At 45.3% G+C, this 18,948-nt stretch overlaps 1 protein-coding gene across 1 annotated transcript in view; it reads right to left on the bottom strand.

Moving 5' to 3' along the window:
• LOC120029421 (protein tweety homolog 2-like) overlaps nucleotides 1–18,948 on the bottom strand; it is a 103,073-nt gene that overhangs the window by 59,318 nt on the left and 24,807 nt on the right. The window contains exon 5 of the mRNA XM_038974636.1: nucleotides 17,353–17,525. Coding sequence (XP_038830564.1) covers nucleotides 17,353–17,525 — 173 coding nt within the window. The remainder of the gene's footprint in view (nucleotides 1–17,352; nucleotides 17,526–18,948) is intronic.

Here is an 18,948-nt window from a genome sequence, read left to right as displayed (position 1 = left end):
GTACAATCCAGGTGTGCAAAAGCTCTTAGAAACTTAACCAGAAAACACTCACAGCTGTAATCACTATCAATGGTGATTCTAACATGTATTGACTCAGGGGTGTGAATACTTATGTAAATGAGATATTTCATTTTCATTTTCAATACATTTGCTAAAATTTCTAAAAACATGTTTTCACTTTGTCATGATGGGGTATTGTGTGAATTCAGGCTGTAACACAACAAAATGTGGAATAAGTCAAGGGGTATGAATACTTTGAGGGCACTGTAGATCCCCTAAAATTGAATGAACACCACAAAGGCTATTGATTTTACTCAGAGGGACATAAAGAGGGAAACGATTGGCCAGTTTTGAATCAACATCCTTCCATGGTGGTAAAGCTGAACTTAATAGAACTCTCTCTAAGACCTCATAAAAGTGCACTATCCTTTGTCTCTCTCTTATATGTCCCATTAAGTCACTGTAAATGTATGGGAGAATCAAAGTGAGTATTTATTTAATGTAATTGTTAGATAAATGGCAAGACCTAGCGCTTCGTTTTTTTGCCTTGTTTGTAACTTATTTTGTACATAATGTTTTTGTCACAGTCTCTTAAGACCGAAAAGTTTTCAGAACAGCGATTACTCACCTCAAACAAGATGAAGATGTTTCCTTTAATGAGATGGACGCAAAGGATTTACTGCTGATACAGGACCAGTGTCAAATCCCCATCATTCGCATGAAGAAGAAACGACGATACAGGGGACGCTGGTCCGGTGTGCCTTGTGAGAATTCGTCGGCGAGTGGGTAACCCGCCTCTACCATCCGTCTTATTGGCCAACGAGCAATCATTGGAGAATAAACTGGATGAGATCTGTTCGAGACTATCCTACAACTGGACATTACAAACTGTAATATCTTGTGTTTCACCAAATGGTCTGTGTCTGTTTGTCAATAATAGCTGGTGCGCGAAATCTAATATTAAGGAAGTCTCAAGGTTTCGCTTGCCTGAGGTAGAGTATCTCATGATAAGCTGTAGACCACACTATTTACCGAGAGTTTTCATCTATATTTTTTGAAGCTGTCTATTAACCTCTACAAACAGATGCTGACACTAAAACCACATTCAACGAGCTGCATAAGGCCATAAGCAAACAAGAAAATGCTCATCCATAGGCGGTGCTCCTAGTGGCCGTGGACTTTAATGCAGGGAAATTGAAATCAGTGTTACCTCTTTCTACCAGCTTGTTACATGTGCAACATGAGGAAAGAAAACTAGACCACTTTTACTCGACACACAGAGACGCGTACAAATCTCTCCCTCGCCCTCCGTTTGGTCAATCTGACCATAATTCTATCCTCCTGATTCCTGCTTACAAGGAAAAGCAGGAAGTACCACTGACTCCCTCAATACGGAAGTGGGCAGATGACGCAGATGCTAAGCTACAGGACTGTTTTGCTAGCACAGACTGGAATATGTTCCGGGATTCATCCGATGACATTGAGGAGTAAACCACATCAGTCACCAGCTTCATCAATAAGTGCATTAATGACATCATCCCCACAGTGACCGTACATACATACCCCAACCAGAAGTCATGGATTACAGGCAACATCCGCACTGAGCTAAAGGGTAGAGCTGCCGCTTTCAAGGAACGGGACGCTTATAAGAAATCTCGCTATGCCCTCCAACCAACCATCAAACGGGCAAAGCATCAATACAGGACTAATATAGAATCCTACTATACCGCCTCTGACGCTCGTCGGATGTGACAGGGCTTGCAAACTATTACGGACGACAAAGGGAAGTGCAGCCACGAGCTTCCCAGTGACACAAGCCTACCAGATGAGCTAATTGAATTCTATGCACGCTTCGAGGCAAGCAACAATGAAGCATGCATGAGAACACCAGCTGTTCCTGTGTGATCACGCTCTCCGTAGCCGATGTGAGTAAGATCTTTAAACAGGTCAATATTCACAAGGCTGGTGGGTTAGACGGATCACCAGGACGTGTACTCAGAGCATACGCTGACCAACTGGCAAGTGTCTTCACTGACATTTTCAACCTGTCCCTGACCGAGTCTGTAATACCAACATGTTTCAAGCAGACCACCATAGTCCTTGTGCCCAAGAACACCAAGGTAACCTACCTAAATGACTACTGACCCGTAGCACTCACGTCTGTAGCCACGGAGTGCTTTGAAAGGCTGGTCATGGCTCACATCAACACCGTCATCCCAGAAACCCGAGACCCACTCCAATTTGCATACCGCCCCAACAGATCCACTGATGACGCAATCTCTATTGCACTCCATACTGACCTTTCCCACCTGGACAAAAGGAACACCTATGTGAGAATAATGTTCATTGACAACAGCTCAGCGTTCAACAACATAGTGCTCTCAAAGCTCATCACTAAGGTAAGGACCCTGGGACTAAACACCTCCCTCTGCAACTAGATCCTGCACGACTCCAACACCATCATTAGGTTTCCCGACGACACAACGGTTGTACTGTAGGCCTGATCACCGACAACGATGAGACAGCCTATAGCGAGGAGGTCAGAGACCTGGCAGTCTGGTGCCAGGACAACAACCTCTCCCTCAACGTGATCAAGACAAATTAGATGATCATGGACTACAGAAAAAGAGGGCCGAGCATGCCCCCAGTCTCATCGATGGGCTGTAGCGGAACAGGTTGAGAGCGTCAAGTTCCTTGGCGTCCACATCACCAACAAACTATCATGGTCCAAAGACAGTTGTAAGGAAGGCACGACAACGCCTATTCCCCCTCAGGAGACTGAAAAGATTTGGCATGGGTCCCCAGATCCTCAAAAAGTTATACAGCTGCACCATCAAGAGCATCCTTACTGGATGCATCACCGCCAGGTATGGCAACTGCTCAGCCTCCAACCACAAGGCGTTACAGAGGGTAGTGCATACAGCCCAGTACATCAGAGGCCAAGCTTCCTGCCATCCAGGACCTCTATACCAGGCAATGTCAGAGGAAGGCCCTAAAAATTGTCAAAGACTCCAGCCACCCTAGTCATAGACTGTTTTCTCTGCTACCGCACAGCAAGCGGTACCGGATCGCCAAGTCCAGGTCCAAAAGGCTTCTTAACAGCTTCTACCCCGAAGCCATAAGACTGCTGAACAGCTAATCAAATAGCTACCCGGACTATTTGCATTGACCCCCCCTGCTACTTGGTGATTATTATCTATGAATAGTCACTTTACCCCTACCAACATGTCAGTGGAGGCTGCTGAGGGGAGGACGGTTCATACTAATGGCTGGAATGGAGTAAATGGAATGGCATCGAACACATGGAAAACATGCGTTTCATGTATTTGATACCATTCAACTCATTCTGCTCCAGCCATTACCATGAGTCCGTTCTTACCAATTAAGGTGCCACCAACCTCCTGTGCTACATGTACATATTATCTAATTGACCTTGACTAACTTGTACCCCCCACATTGACTCGGTACTGGTACTCCCTGTTTATAGCCACGCTATTGTATTTCTTACAGTAAGTAAGAATTTCACGATAAGGTTGCCTGTTGTTTTCGGCGCATGTAACAAAAAACATTTTATTTTATTTGCTGTAACTGTACTTGAACGGCTCTGGTGTTATTGGTCTAAGACCAGATCAGACATAGGTTCAAGTAGTAATTGTTTGGCAGTCCATCCGACACTCCAGCCAGGCTCAATCAAACACTCTGTAATTCAAAGAAAACAAATACTATTTGAACCCAGGTCTGGTCCAGATGTCCACAGCGTCACCCACAGCCTCCATATAGGGCCAGCTATGTGGGGCTAATTGGGTAGCGTTTGTGTGCTAATGATGGGAGGCAGAGCCAGGCAGGACAGGACAGGACAGGACCCAGTACTACACAGAGCCAGCACTACACATACCCACAACTACCAGCCAGCTGCTACATGTGGCGTAACAGACATCAATTACAGTACGTCACAACAGATTAGCAGCTAGCATGTGCCAAACATAATCAGATACTGTAGTAAGGAGAGGAGGGATGGAGGGAGGGAAGGAGAGAGACATCAGTGCCACAGGTAACTTCCACAAAACTGTGAACGATCTGAGAGACAAGGCAAGATGGGCTTTCTATGCAATCAAAAGGAACATAAAATTCGACATACCAATGAGGATCTGGCAAAAAATACTTGAATCCTTTAGATCCCATTGCATGCAGAATTCTTCTAAAATATCCTCAGTGTACAACGTAAAATACCAAATAATGCACGCAAAGCAGAATTAGGCCGATACCCGCTGATTATCAAACTCCAGAAAAGAGCCGTTAAATTCTACAACCACCTAAAACGAAGCGATTCCCAAACCTTCCATAACAATGCCATCACCTACAGAGAGATGAAGAACCTGGAGAAGAGTCCCCTAAGCAAGCTGGTACGGGGGCTCTGTTCACAAACAAACCCCACAAAGCCCCAGGACAGCAACACAATTAGACCCAACCAAATCATGAGAAAACAAAAAGATAATTACTTGACACATTGGAAATAATTAACAAAAAAACTGAGCAAACTAGAATGCTATTTGCCCCTAACCAGAGAGTACACAGTGGAAGAATACCTGACCATAGTGACCGACCCAAAATGTAAGGAAAGCTTTGACTATGTACAGACTCAGTGAGCATAGCCTTGCTATTGAGAAAGGTCGCCGTAGGCAGACCTGGCTCTTAAGAGAAGACAGGCTATCTGTTCACCTCCCACAAAATGTGCTGGAAACTGAGCTGCACTTCTTAACCTCCTGCCCAATGTATGACCATATTAGAGACACATACTTCCCTCAGATTACACAGACCCAGAAAGAATTCAAAAACAAATCCAATTTTGATAAACTCACATATCTTTTGGGTGAAACCCCCCCGTGTGCCATCACAGCAGCAAGATGTGTGACCTGTTGCCACAAGAAAAGGGCAAACAGTGAAGAACAAACACCATTGTAAATACAATCCATATTTATGTTTATTTATTTTCTCTTTGGTACTTTTTGCACATCGTTACAACACTGTATATAGACATAATATGACATATGACATGTCTATTTCATTTGGAACTTTTGTGAGTGTAATGTTTACTGTTCATTTTTATTGTTTATTTCACTTTAGTTTATTATCTATTTCACTTGCTTTGACAATGTAAACATATGTTTCCCATGCCAATAAAGCCCCTTAAATTGAATTGAAATTGAGAGAGAGAGTGGGGGACACCTTCATTATTGCTCTGCTGCTTTTCAACTGCAACACCAGTCTTACACTAGTGTATACACACTTATGTTATTGTGGGGGAATTGTGTTTCCGTAGCTAGGGCTGACAGTGAAGAGCAGTACCAACAAACTCTGCATAATCAAAACAATTGGTTTGTGAGAAGGTGTTAACCATCGAAGGTGTAAACCCATGTTCACAGTTAGCCATTGTTATGTAAATGCTGCCTGAAAAGCCCCAGCGGCCTTGCCTTGGCCTCAAGTCAGAGCAGGTCCACTGAGGTCAAGGCCCAGTGAGTCCCAGGAGCCGGGCCGTGGAGCTGGAAACACAAAAGTCTGAGGCTTTCTAGGTAAAATACCTGGGTAAATCTTCATTGGAAATGCACCATGATACTCTTTCTCTGTTGTCTAGTTAGCAGTTACAGTAAATCAAATCAAATGTTATTTGTCACATGTTACAGTGAAATGCTTACTTACAAGCCCTTAACCGACAATGCAGTTAAGAAAATACCTAAAAAAAGTAAGAGATAAAAATAACAAATAATTAAAGAGCAGCAGTAAATAACAATAAGTGGGGCTACATACAGGGGGTACCGGTACAGAGTCAATGTGCTGTGGCACCGGTGTCGAGGTAATTGAGGTAATATGTACATGTAGGTAGAGTTATTAAAGTGACTATGCATAGATAATAACAGAGAGTAGCAGCGTAAAAGAGGGGGGGGAGACAATGCAAATAGTCTGGGTAGACATTTGATTAGATGTTCAGGAGTCTTATTTCTTGGGGGTATAAGCTGTTTAGTAGCCTATTGGACCTAGACTTGGCGCTCCGGTACCACTTGCTGTGCGGTAGCAGAGAGAACAGTCTATGACTAGGGTGGCTGGAGTCTCTGACAATTTTTAGGGCCTTCCTCTGACACTGCCTGGTATAGAGGTCCTGGATGGCAGGAAGCTTGGCCCCGGTGATGTACTGGGCCCTACGCACTACCCTCTGTAGTGCCTTGCAGTCGGAGGCCGAACAGTTGCCATACCAGGCAGTGATGCAACCCGTCAGGATGCTCTCGGTGGTGCAACTTGGAACCTTTTGAGGATCTGAGGACCCATGCCAAATCTTTTCAGTCTCCTGATAGGGAATAGGTTTTGTCGTGAAACTCTTCACGTCTGTCTTGGTGTGCTTGGGCCATGTTAGTTTGTTGGTGATGTGGACGCCAAGGAACTTGAAGCTCTCAACCTGCTCCACTACAGCCCCGTCGATGAGAATGGGGGCGTGCTTGGTCCTCCTTTTCCTGTAGTCCACAATCATCTCCTTAGTCTTGATTACGTTGAGGGAGAAGGCCTGTTGTGTCATCGGCAAATTTAATGATGGTGTTGGAGTCGTGCCTGGCCGTGCAGTCATGAGTGAACAGGGAGTACAGAAGGGGACTGAGCACGCACCCCCTGAGAGGCCCCTGTGTTGAGGATCAGCATGGCGGATGTGTTGATACCTACCCTTACCACCTGGGTGTGGCCCATCAAGAAGTCCAGGATCCAGTTGCAGAGGGAGGTGTTTAGTCCCAGGGTCCTTAGCTTATTGATGAGCTTTGAGGGCACTATGGTGTTGAACGCTGAGCTGTAGTCAATGAATAGCATTCTCACACAGGTGTTCCTTTTGTCCAGGTGGGGCGGTATGCAAATTGGAGTGGGTCTATGGTATCTGGGATGATGCTGTTGATGTGAGCCATGACCAGCCTTTCGAAGCACTTCATGGCTACAGACGTGAGTGCTACTTGTCGGTAGTCATTTAGGCAGGTTACCTTATTGTTCTTGGGCACAGGGACTATGGTGGTCTGCTGGAAACATGTTGATATTACAGACTCAGACAGGGAGAGGTTGAAAATGTCAGTGAAGACACTTGCCAGTTGGTCAGCGCATGCTCGGAGTACACGCCCTGGTAATCCGTCTGGCCCTGCGGCCTTGTGAATGTTGACCTGTTTAAAGGTCTTACTCACATTGGTTGCAGATCACACAGTCGTCCGGAACAGCTGATGCTCTCATGCATGTTTCAGTGTTACTTGCCTCGAAGAAAGCATAGAAGTAGTTTAGCTCGTCTGGTCTGCTCGTGTCACTGGGCAGCTCTCGGCTGTTCTTCCCTTTGTAGTCTGTAATAGTATGCAAGCCCTGCCACATCCGAAGAGCATCGGAGCCGGTGTAGTTTGATTCAATCTTAGTCTTGAATTGACGCTTTGCCTGTTTGATGGTTCGTTGGAGGGCATAGTGGGATTTCTTATAAGCTTCCGGGTTAGAGTTCCTTCAAAGCGGCTGCTCTACCCTTTAGCTCAGCGCAAATGTTGCCTGTAATCTATGGCTTCTGGTTGGGGTATGTACGTATAGTCACTGTGGGGACGACGTCATCGATGCACTTATTGATGAAACCAGTGACTGATGTGGTGTACTCCTCAATGCCATGGGAAGAATCACAGAACATATTCCAGTCTGTGCTAGCAAAACAGTCCTGTAGCTTAGCATCTGCTTCATCTGACAACTTTATAGACCGAGTCACTGGTGCTTCCTGCTTTAATTTTCGCTTGTAAGCAGGAATCAGGAGGATAGAATTAGGTGAAACGGATTTAAGTTTCCCTGCATTAAAGTCCCCGACCACTAGGATCACAGCCTCTGGATGAGTGTTTTCCTGTTTGCTTATGGCAGTATAGAGCTCATTGAGTGCGGTTTTAGTGCCAGCGTCAGTCTGTGGTGGTATGTAGACAGCTACGAAAAATACAGATGAAAACTCTCAAGGTAGATAGTGTGGTCTACAGCTTATCATGACATACTCTACCTCAGGTGAGCAAAACCTCAAGTCTTCCTTAGATATCGTGCACCAGCTGTTGTTTACAAATATACATAGGCCCCCGCCGCCCCGTGTCTTACCAGAGGCTGCTATTCTATCCTGCCAATAGTGTATAACCCACCACATGTATGTTATTAATGTCGTCATTCAGCCACGACTCGGTGAAACATAAGATATTACAGTTTTTAATGTCCGGTTGGAAGGATATACATGCTTTCAGTTTGTCCCATTTATTTTCCAGCGATTGAACGTTGGCTAACAATATAGATGGCAAAGGCAGATTAGACACTCATCGCCAGATCCTCACAAGGCACCCCGATCTCTTTCTGCTAAATTTCTGTTTCTTTCTCCAGCGAATGATGGGGATGAGGGCCTGTCGGGTGTTTGGAGTATATCCTTCGCGTCCGACTCATTAAAGAAAAATTCTTTGTCTAATTCGAGGTGAGTATTCGCTGTTCTGATGTCCAGAAGCTCTTTTCGGTCACAAGAGACAGTAGCAGCAACATTATGTACAAAATAAGTAACAAACAATGCAACAAAAAAATAGCACAGTTGGTTAAGAGCCAATAAAATGGCATCCATCATCTCTGGCACCATCACGCTTTTTTTATGTCACTACCATCAGACTATCACTACCATCAACTGTTGAATAAGTCATAATAAAAGTGTAATGCGATCAAAATAGAGAACTAGTCTGTCTACACGTATTAAGTATATTCACATAAGCTCTTTAAATCTCCCCCAGACACAAAGGGACAATGTAACGGGATTAGTATCTGTTCGCTACACCAGTTTCAAAACAAAAGGAGCCCCAATGTGTAACGTCTGCTTCCAACTCACTCTCAAACACGTAGATCCCCTGAACGCAGCTCACTCTCCTGATCCCAATCACCTGAATTCTGATCACCTGTTCACACACCTGTATGTCATTATCAGACACTATTTAGTTCAGTTCTTTGCACCCCATCATTGTGAGGTATTGTTTGTTTTGTGACACACTTCTAGTTGGAGCGCTGGGTTTCCTGTGATTTAATCCTCCCGTGTATGATAGTTATGGCCTGCCTCACTAATGACGCCTTTTGCCTATTCCCTGCCTGTACTTTAGCCTTTTTGGACCCCCTGGACCCAGCTACCTGCCTCCTCCTGTGGTCCTTTACAATAAACACCTGCCTGCCCCTGGACCCAGCTACCTGCCTCCTCCTGTGGTCCTTTACAATAAACACCTGCCTGCCCCTGGACCCAGCTACCTGCCTCCTGTGGTCCTTTACAATAAACACCTGCCTGCCCCTGGACCCAGCTACCTGCCTCCTGTGGTCCTTTACAATAAACACCTGCCTGCCCCTGGACCCAGCTACCTGCCTCCTCCTGTGGTCCTTTACAATAAACACCTGCCTGCCCCTGGACCCAGCTACCTGCCTCCTGTGGTCCTTTACAATAAACACCTGCCTGCCCCTGGACCCAGCTACCTGCCTCCTCCTGTGGTCCTTTACAATAAACACCTGCTGCGCCCTGCGCTTGAAACCAACTCTCTGTCTCCCATCATGTTCATTATACAATGAATAATTTGATTTGATTTATTTCACATTTATTTAACCAGGTAGGCTAGTTGAGAACAAGTTCTCATTTGCAACTGCGACCTGACCAAGATGAAGCATAGCAATTCGACACATACAAGAATACAGTTACACATGGAATAAACAAAACATACAGTCAATAATACAGTAGAACAAAATAAAAATAAAAGTCTATATACAGTGAGTGCAAATGAGGTAAAATAAGGGAGGTAAGGCAATAAATAGGCCATGGTGGCGAAGTAATTACAATATAGCAATCAAACACTGGAATGGTAGATGTGCAGAAGATGAATGTGCAAGTAGGGATACTGGGGTGCAAAGGAGCAAGATAAATATATAAATACAGTATGGGGATGAGGTAGGTAGACAGATGGGCTGTTTACAGATGGGCTATGTACAGGTGCAGTGATCTGTGAGCTGCTCTGACAGCTGGTGCTTAACGATAGTGAGGGAGATATGACTCTCCAGCTTCAGAGATTTTTGCAGTTCGTTCCAGTCATTGGCAGCAGAGAACTGGAAGGAAAGGCGGCCAAAGCAGGAATTGGCTTTGGGGGTGACCAGTGAGATATACCTGCTGGAGCACGTGCTACGAGTGGGTGCTGCTATGGTGACCAGTGAGCTGAGATAAGGCGGGGCTTTACCTAGCAGAGACTTGTAGATAACCTGTAGCCAGTGGGTTTGGCGACGAGTATGAAGCGAGGGCCAACCAACGAGAGCGTACAGGTCGCAATGGTGGGTAGTGTATGGGGCTTTGGTGACAAAACGGATGGCACTGTGATAGACTGCATCCAGTTTGTTGAGGAGAGTGTTGGAGGCTATTTTATAGATGACATCACCGAAGTCGAGGACCGGTAGGATGGTCAGTTTTACGAGGGTATGTTTGGCAGCATGAGTGAAGGATGCTTGTTGCGATATAGGATGCCGATTCTAGATTTAATTTTGGATTGGAGATGCTTAATGTGAGTCTGGAAGGAGAGTTTACAGTCTAACCAGACACCTAGGTATTTGTAGTTGTCCACGTATTCCAAGTCAGAGCCGTCCAGAGTAGTGATGCTGGACGGGCGAGCAGGTGCGGGCAGTGGTCGATTGAATAGCATGCATTTAGTTTTACTTGCATTTAAGAGCAGTTGGAGGCCACGGAAGTAGAGTTGTATGGCATTGAAGCTCGTCTGGAGGTTAGTTAACAGTGTCCAAGCAGGGGACAGAAGTATACAGAATGGTTTTGTCTGTGTAGAGGTGGATCAGAGAATCACCAGCAGCAAGAGCAACATCATTGATGTATACAGAGAAGAGAATCAGCCCGAGAATAGATATAGGTCTGTAGCAGTTTGGGTCTAGAGTGTCACCCCCTTTGAAGAGGGGGATGACCGCGGCAACTTTCCAATCTTTGGGAATCTCAGACGATACGAAAGAGAGGTTGAACAGGCTAGTAATAGGGGTTGCAACAATTTCGGCAGATCATTTTAGAAAGAGAGGGTCCAGATTGTCTAGCCCAGCTGATTTGTAGGGGTCCAGATGTTGCAGCTCTTTCAGAACATCAGCTATCTGGATTTGGGTGAAGGAGAACTGGTGGCGGCTTTGGCGGGTTGCTGTGGAGGGTGCCGGGCAGTTGACCGGGGTAGGGGTAGCCAGGTGGAAAGCATGGCTAGCCGTAGAGAAATGCTTATTGAAATTCTCAATTATAGTGGATTTATCGGTGGTAACAGTGTTTCCTAGCCTCAGAGCAGTGGGCAGCTGGGAGGTGCTCTTATTCTCTATGGACTTTACAGTATCCCAGAACTTTTTCGAGTTAGTACTACAGGATGCACATTTCTGTTTGAAAAAGCTAGCCTTAGCTTTCTTAACTGCCTGTTAGGATGACTCTCTCTAGAGACATCTATCTCATTTCACACAGGCATTGAAGGAGACAACTAACCAGGATCTGGCCACTGTAATAATATTACAAAAGACTCCATCTATAGACAGCCCAGAGCCGAAGTCAGTCCACAACCTGGAGAACCCACAATAAAAATCACATTAGCTGCTAGGAGACTTAATTACTATGAGAACAGATGGCTCAATTGCTGTTTGGGTGTATGTCAAATATTACCCTATTCCCTATACAGTGCACTACTTCTGAACAGAGCCCTACGGGCCCTGGTCAAAAGTAGTGCACTACATAGGGAATAGGGTGCCATTTGGGACACACACACTATTATCACATTTGGAAAAGACGCTCAGCGAATCAGAGGATGATACAGACAACTCAAAGCAGTGTCGTCAGAGGAAAAAACACCCTCGTGTTTGACATTGAAGTGATATTATAAAAAAGACTAACTGAAGCAACATTTCCATTCATGGAAGTCAGAAAAGCCTTTCATGTCTTCATTGATATCTGTTGCAACAGTCTTTTTGATGTTGAAAAGTCTTCTAATGAGTGAAGCTAACATGTTCAGTCTTTTGTGTAAAAAATATATTCCTTTGGGACATCCCTGGTTTAACATGTTGGGAACCAAGAGCTTAAAGACACTTATCCTACCTTGTCCAGGCCAGGGCTGATGGCTTGCATGCACCATCCCAAAATAATAATAACTTAATTCCTTGTTAAAAAGAGAGGGAGTGGTACAGTTGACCCACTCTCCATTTTAGGCAACAGGCTTAAATAATGCAGTCACACGTATGTCACGGCCGTCGTAAGGAGGAGATCAAGGCGCAGCGTGGTAAGCGTACATTCTTCTTTATTAAAAGAACGAACAGTGAAGCTTATATTGATAGTGCAGACAGGCAACTAAACATAGATCAAGAACCCACAAAACCAAAAGGGAAAATGGCAACCTAAATATGATCCCCAATCAGAGACAACGATAAACAGCTGCCTCTGATTGGGAACCAATTCAGGCCACCATAGACATACATATACCTAGACTACCAAAACCCCTAGACATACAAAAACCCCTAGACAATACAAAACTAGCATACCCACCCTTGTCACACCCTGACCTAACCAAAATAATAAAGAAAACAGATAACTAAGGTCAGGGTGTGACAACGTAATGAAAATGTAAGTGTCTTTTAACTCAGTGTCTTCTGACTGCAGTACAGTTGATGAGACAAAGCAGGATATCTGAGTAGAGAGAAATCCGAGTAAATGTGTCAGACAACACACTTAACCATGAACAATTAGGGTATAATTGTTCAGCCTTAAAGGGATAATCCACCCCCAGAAATAAAAATAAATCTCCTGTCAATTTGTTGAAGAACATGTTCCATCAGTGGGTAAAATAAAATAAAAAACCCATAATTTATCTTCTAATTGGTCCGTATGTGGAAATCAGATAATCGTGTAGGAACGCATCATAGTGACAATTCCCATCACTGGAAACAGGGGATAACACACTATCACGTTTCATAACGCTTTTAAAACAATGACCTCCATTCCAGATCACCAAATCAGCCAATAGATAGTATGGGCCTACTTGTGTAGAACACATCCATCCGTTTATATCCTCATGACAATGTATATATATCGCTTAGATGTGCTCAATCTGGCTCCCGGGTGGCGCAGTGGTCTAGGGCACTGCATCGCAGCGCTAGCTGTGCCACCAGAGACTCTGGGTTCGCGCCCAGGCTCTGTCGCAGCCGGCCGCGACCGGGAGGTCCGTGGGGCGACGCACAATTGGCCTAGCGTCGTCCGGGTTAGGGAAGGTTTGGCCGGTAGGGATATCCTTGTCTCATCGCGCACCAGCGACTCCTGTGGCGGGCCGGGCGCAGTGCACGCTGACCAAGGTAGCCAGGTGCACGGTGTTTCCTCCGACACATTGGTGCGGCTGGCTTCCGGGTTGGAGGCGCGCTGTGTTAAGAAGCAGTGCGGCTTGGTTGGGTTGTGTTTCGGAGGAGGCATGGCTTTCGACCTTCGTCTCTCCCGAGCCCGTACGGGAGTTGTAGCGATGAGACAAGATAGTAATTACTAACAATTGGATACCACGAAATTGGGGAGAGAGAAAAAAAAAAAGATGTGCTCAATCTAAGTGTACCAAAGTATTCAACTCCGTTTCTCCTTCAAGTACCGAGTAGCAATGGGCCCTGTGTCTGTAGGAAACAGAGATATTACATAAAGGAGGAGATAGGTATCACATTGGGCAATGAGTGGAGAAATGCCCCACCCAACTGGCTGTCGACCCATCGCATTCACGTTGTCATGCTGCGTCATGCAGTTGCTAAGCTAATCGTCATGCAATCCCTTCTCAAAGTCAGGGTATGAGTCTAGAAACCTGCCTATTATCCTCGAAAGTACGTAATGTCATGATTCCAAAGCTATACGATATTACAGAGAACAAGTTAATTATCTCACATCTTGGAAAAGATTTGCAATGTTGTACTCCTTTTTTTTTATTACATTTTTAAATATTTTTGAATTTTTATTTACCCCCTTTTTCTCCCCAATTTCGTGGTATCCAATTGTTAGTAGTTACTGTCTTGTCTCATCGCTACAACTCCCGTACGGACTTGGGGGAGACGAAGGTCGAGAGCCATGCGTCCTCCGAAACACAACCCAACCAAGCCGCACTGCTTCTTAACACAGCGCGCATCCAACCCGGAAGCCAGCCGCACCAATGTGTCGGAGGAAACACCTAGCGACCTGGTCAGCGTGCTCTGCGCCCGGCCCGCCACAGGAGTTGCTAGTGCGCGATGAGACAAGGATATCCCTACCGGCCAAACCCTCCCTAACCCGGACGACGCTTGGCCAATTGTGTGTCGCCCTATGGACCTCCCGGTCGCGGCCGGCTGCGACAGAGCCTGGGCTCGAACCCAGAGTCTCTGGTGGCACAGCTAGCACTGAATGTTGTACTTCTTGTTCATGAAATTCATGCAAATGTTTGGTTTTTGAGCTAGTGCTCAATAGTTTCCCATTCACTCATTGAAAGAGAGCTCTCCTTGTCCCAGAATCTTCCAGAATGCACAGCGCGGCCCATTGACAACGCATGGGCCACATACACAATTGGCATTAATACAATTCTAATGGAGTTTCCCATCTCCTCAAAGTATCTCTGTGGGAAAGAAACATACTCTGCCCTCACTCTGGGCAGAGACTAACTGCAAGCATTGTGGGTTTTAACACTATTTCACACTTTTAATCAAAGGAATTAGTGGTTTGGGCTGGATTATCCCTTAAAGTGGTGTCAGTGTGGTTTAACAATATACCCTAGCCTAGCGACAATGAGATTTATTATTGTGCCTCTGTTTGGGTCTTTATCAACAGCAGTGAACTGAAAGAGTTAAATAAGGTATCTGTTAACATTGATCACCCTACTGCACTTAACATGTGTGTGTGTGTGGGTGTGTGTATATTTATTTATGTACAGTGCATTCGGAAAGTATTCAGACCCTGTGACTTATTCCACAATTTGCTACGTTACAGACTTGTTCTAAAACTGATTAAATACATACAAATCCTAACCAATCTACACACAATACCACACAATGACAAAGTAAAAATAGGTTTTTTGAAATGTTGCAATTCAAAATAAAAAACAGAAATACCTTGTTTACATAAGTATTCAGACCCTTTGCATTGATCATCCTTGAGGTGTTTCTACAACTTGATTGGAGTCCACCTGTGGTAAATGCAATTAATTGGACATGATTTGAAAAGGCACACACCTGTCTATATAAGGTCCCACAGTTGACAGTGCATGTCAGAGCAAAAACCAAGCCATGAGGTTGAAGGAAAGCTCCGAGACAGGATTGTGTCGAGGCACAGATCTGGGGAAGGGTACCGATGATGTCTTCAGCATTGAAAATGTCTTCAGCATTGAAATTCCCTAAAAAACAGTGGCCTCTATCATTCTTAAATGGAAGAAGTTTGGAACCACCAAGACCCTTCCTAGAGCTGGCCGCCCGGCCAAACTGAGCAATCGGGGGAGAAGGGCCTTGGTCAGGGAGGTGACCAAGAACTCAATGGTCACTCTGACAGAGCTCCAGAGTTCCTCTGTGGAGATGGGAGTACTTTCCAGGAGGACAACCCTCTCTGCAGCACTCCACCAATCAGGCCTTTATGGTAGAGTGGCCAGACAGAATCCACTCTTCAGTAAAAGGAACATGACAGCCCGCTTGGAGTTTGCCAAAAGGCACCTAAAGATTCTCTGGTCTGATGAAACCAAGATTGAACTCTTTGGACTGAATGCCAAGGTCACGTCTTGGGGAAACCTGGCACCAACCCTACGGTAAAGTATGGTGGTGGCAGCATCATGCTGTGGGGATGTTTTTCAGCGGCAGGGACTGGGAGACTAGTCAGGTTCGAGGGAAAAATGAACGGAGTAAAGTACAGACAGATCCTTGATGAAAACCTGCTCCAGAGCGCTCAGGACCTCAGACTGGGGTGAAGGTTCACCTTCCAACAGAACAACGACCCGAAGCACACAGCCAAGAAAACGCAGGAGTGGCTTTGGGACAAGTCTCTGAATGTCCTTGAGTGGCCCAGCCAGGGACTTGAACCCGATTGAACATCTCTGGAGAGACCTGAATATAGCTGTGAAGCGACGCTCCCCATCAAACCTGACTGAATGGATCTGCAGAGAAGAATGGGAGAAACTCACCAAATACAGGTGTGCCAAGCTTGTAGCGTCATACCCAAGAAGACACGAGGCTGTAATCGCTGCCAAAAGTGCTTCAACAAAGTCCTGAGTAAAGGGTCTGAATACTTATGTAAATTTGATATTTCAGTTTTACATTTTTATAATTTTGTAAAAATGATGGGGTATTGTGTATAGATTGATGAGCAAAAAAATATATTTAATCAATTTTATAATAAAGCTGTAACGTAACAAAAAAGGGGTCTGAATACTTTCCGAATGCACTGTGAGTCTGTGTGTGTGTTTGCGTGTGTGTGTGTCTGCGCGTGAGTGCGTGTCATGGCTGACGGGAGGAAATGCCAGTGACCAGCCTAACTCAATAAGAGCAGAGCACTGGGCTGAGATGATGACTGTCACGAGATGGAGGACACAAGTGCCCACTCCTCCAAACAGATTCAATTAGGGCACTTTGTGTGGACGACCATCTCGTCTGAATCCCTAATGACACCCTATTCCCTACATAGTGTACTACTTTTGACCAGAGCCCTATAAACCCAGTAAAAATGATTTTACTAAATAGGGAATAGGGTGCCATTTGGGACACCTTATCAGTACAGATCAGATGATGTAACCCACATGCCAAGGGGTTCCCCGCAGGCCCTATTGGCGGACAGATTCTATTAGATAATTCAAGCCTTTGTAAAGTTTTACCACAAAGAGAGTGAGGTAGTGAAAAGTTCTTTGAATTACATTTTTGTTTGTCTCCTTGTCTTTGATCAAAGGGAATTCTTTCAGCTAATGTCATTCTAAGTACTTCCCTTGATATAAACAACATTGATGAGGGGAAACAACCCACTGGGCACAGACGTCAGTTGAACTTCTAGTTTTGATTTACATTTGGTTCAGTTGTCAATTAACGTGAAATCAACAGAAAATGTCACCATGTCATTGGATTTAGGTTAAAAGTTGGGTGAAAAAAATACGAAATTCCCTTACACTGATGACTTTTATTAATGAAACATTTGGAGTGCTGCGGCCGCCTACCTACCCTATTGTCTGTGGACATGAGGACTATTTTCTCAGGACTATGAGCCCGCCACTCGTCCCATAAAAGACTACCATGACATAGGTGACTCTACACAGACAGTAGGTCGGTTAGTAATTGTAATAGTGTCTTTCTCACCAGCTGATGAGTCCAGCGGCGACGGCGGACCAGGTGACACAGCATGAGTTGGGCCTCTTGCTCTCCTCCTCCTCGTCTTTCCGACAGCAGCACAGACAGCTCAGGTAGATAGCCAGACAGAGCAGATTCAGGCCCAGGCCCGCAGCAGCCACACAGCCCAGGAAGATTAACGACTATTGGGAGAGATGGAGAGAGAGATTAAGAGAAAGTGAAAGAGAGAGAAAGAAAGAGATGGAGAGAGCACGAGAAAGAGAGAGAAAGAAAGATAGAGCAAGAAAGAGAGAGAGAGAGAGCAAGAGAGACGGGGGGTGATAGAGGAGAGAGATAGAGGAAGAGAGAGATGGAAAAAGAGAGACAGATATATATATATAGAGAGAGATAGATAGATATAGAGAGAGGAGAGAGTCCAGTTGCTAGGCAAACAGCGGCAAAGGGTTTTGTGAGGTGAAAAGGGTGGAAGGAAAGGACCAATAGGATGATGCGGCATGGCACTCCACGGACGCAGAGCGAAGAGCCACTAATTAACCACCATGCACTAATCACTTATCTCTCTAATGGGAGGACACTCACACACACAATGTGCATATACACATTACACTCACAATGTGCAGGCAGACATTTGCAGGCATCACGTATAATAGGGAGAACAGCTCTGCACCTATCCACAAATTCATTCCATTCATGTTCATGCTTGGCATATAGTGGCCTTAGCAAATAATTTGACTTACTATGGATCTCTGTAGAATCGGAAGCGTAGGGTTCACAGAGTGTTTTAGGTGTAGGTTAACACACCGGGCCAGGTTGGAATTAAAAACCTGATTAGAAGGAGGCGAGGAGGGAGGGAGGGAGGGTTGGCTTCTGGGGAGGGTGACTAAAGTGGTGAAAAATCCAATAATTGTGCCATTCTGGGGTGTGGTATTACTCTTTCATTCTCCCTCTTTCATTTTCCCTCTAATACCTTTGCAACAGAAGAAAAGAGGACGAGAGAGAGAGAGAGAGAGAGAGGACGAGAGAGAGAGAGAGGACGAGAGAGAGAGAGAGGACGAGAGAGAGGATGAGAGAGAGAGAGAGAGAGGACGAGAGAGAGGACGAGAGAGAGAGAGAGAGAGGATGAGAGAGAGAGAGAGAGAGAGCTGGCTGCTAAAGTATGTAGTCTTTGTAATTACCACAGTATTACTGGTCTAACAATGAAGGGCAGCTCTGACTGGGCCACCATCATTTCCTCTCTAATCCTCCTGCTCATTGGCAACGCTCAGGTTTCACCACCCCCATCTCCTACCACCTATACTGACCAATACCCAACCAACCATACACTTCACCGGGGGCTTTATTTCACTAGCCATTGCATTCATTGGCTATTTACCACAGGGGTACGTCTATTGTTTGTGTGTGTGTGTTTTTCTCTGAGAATGTTTTTTTCTTCTATACAGGGCTAGGACAGTTGCCTGCCCTGGACACTAACCCCTGAGCTCTTAACAGCCTAACCCTTGTAGAAGGCAAAGCCATTTCCTCAAGATATGGAACCAAACCAATTACCTTAAATTAAGTCAACTGGCAACTCTTCCCCACTTCTCATCCCCTGAGCCACACGGGGCC

Source organism: Salvelinus namaycush, chromosome 35 (assembly GCF_016432855.1).
Source record: "Salvelinus namaycush isolate Seneca chromosome 35, SaNama_1.0, whole genome shotgun sequence".
NCBI lineage: Eukaryota > Metazoa > Chordata > Actinopteri > Salmoniformes > Salmonidae > Salvelinus > Salvelinus namaycush.
Note: the sequence above shows the minus strand (reverse complement) of the source record. Positions and strands in the feature narration are given on the sequence as shown.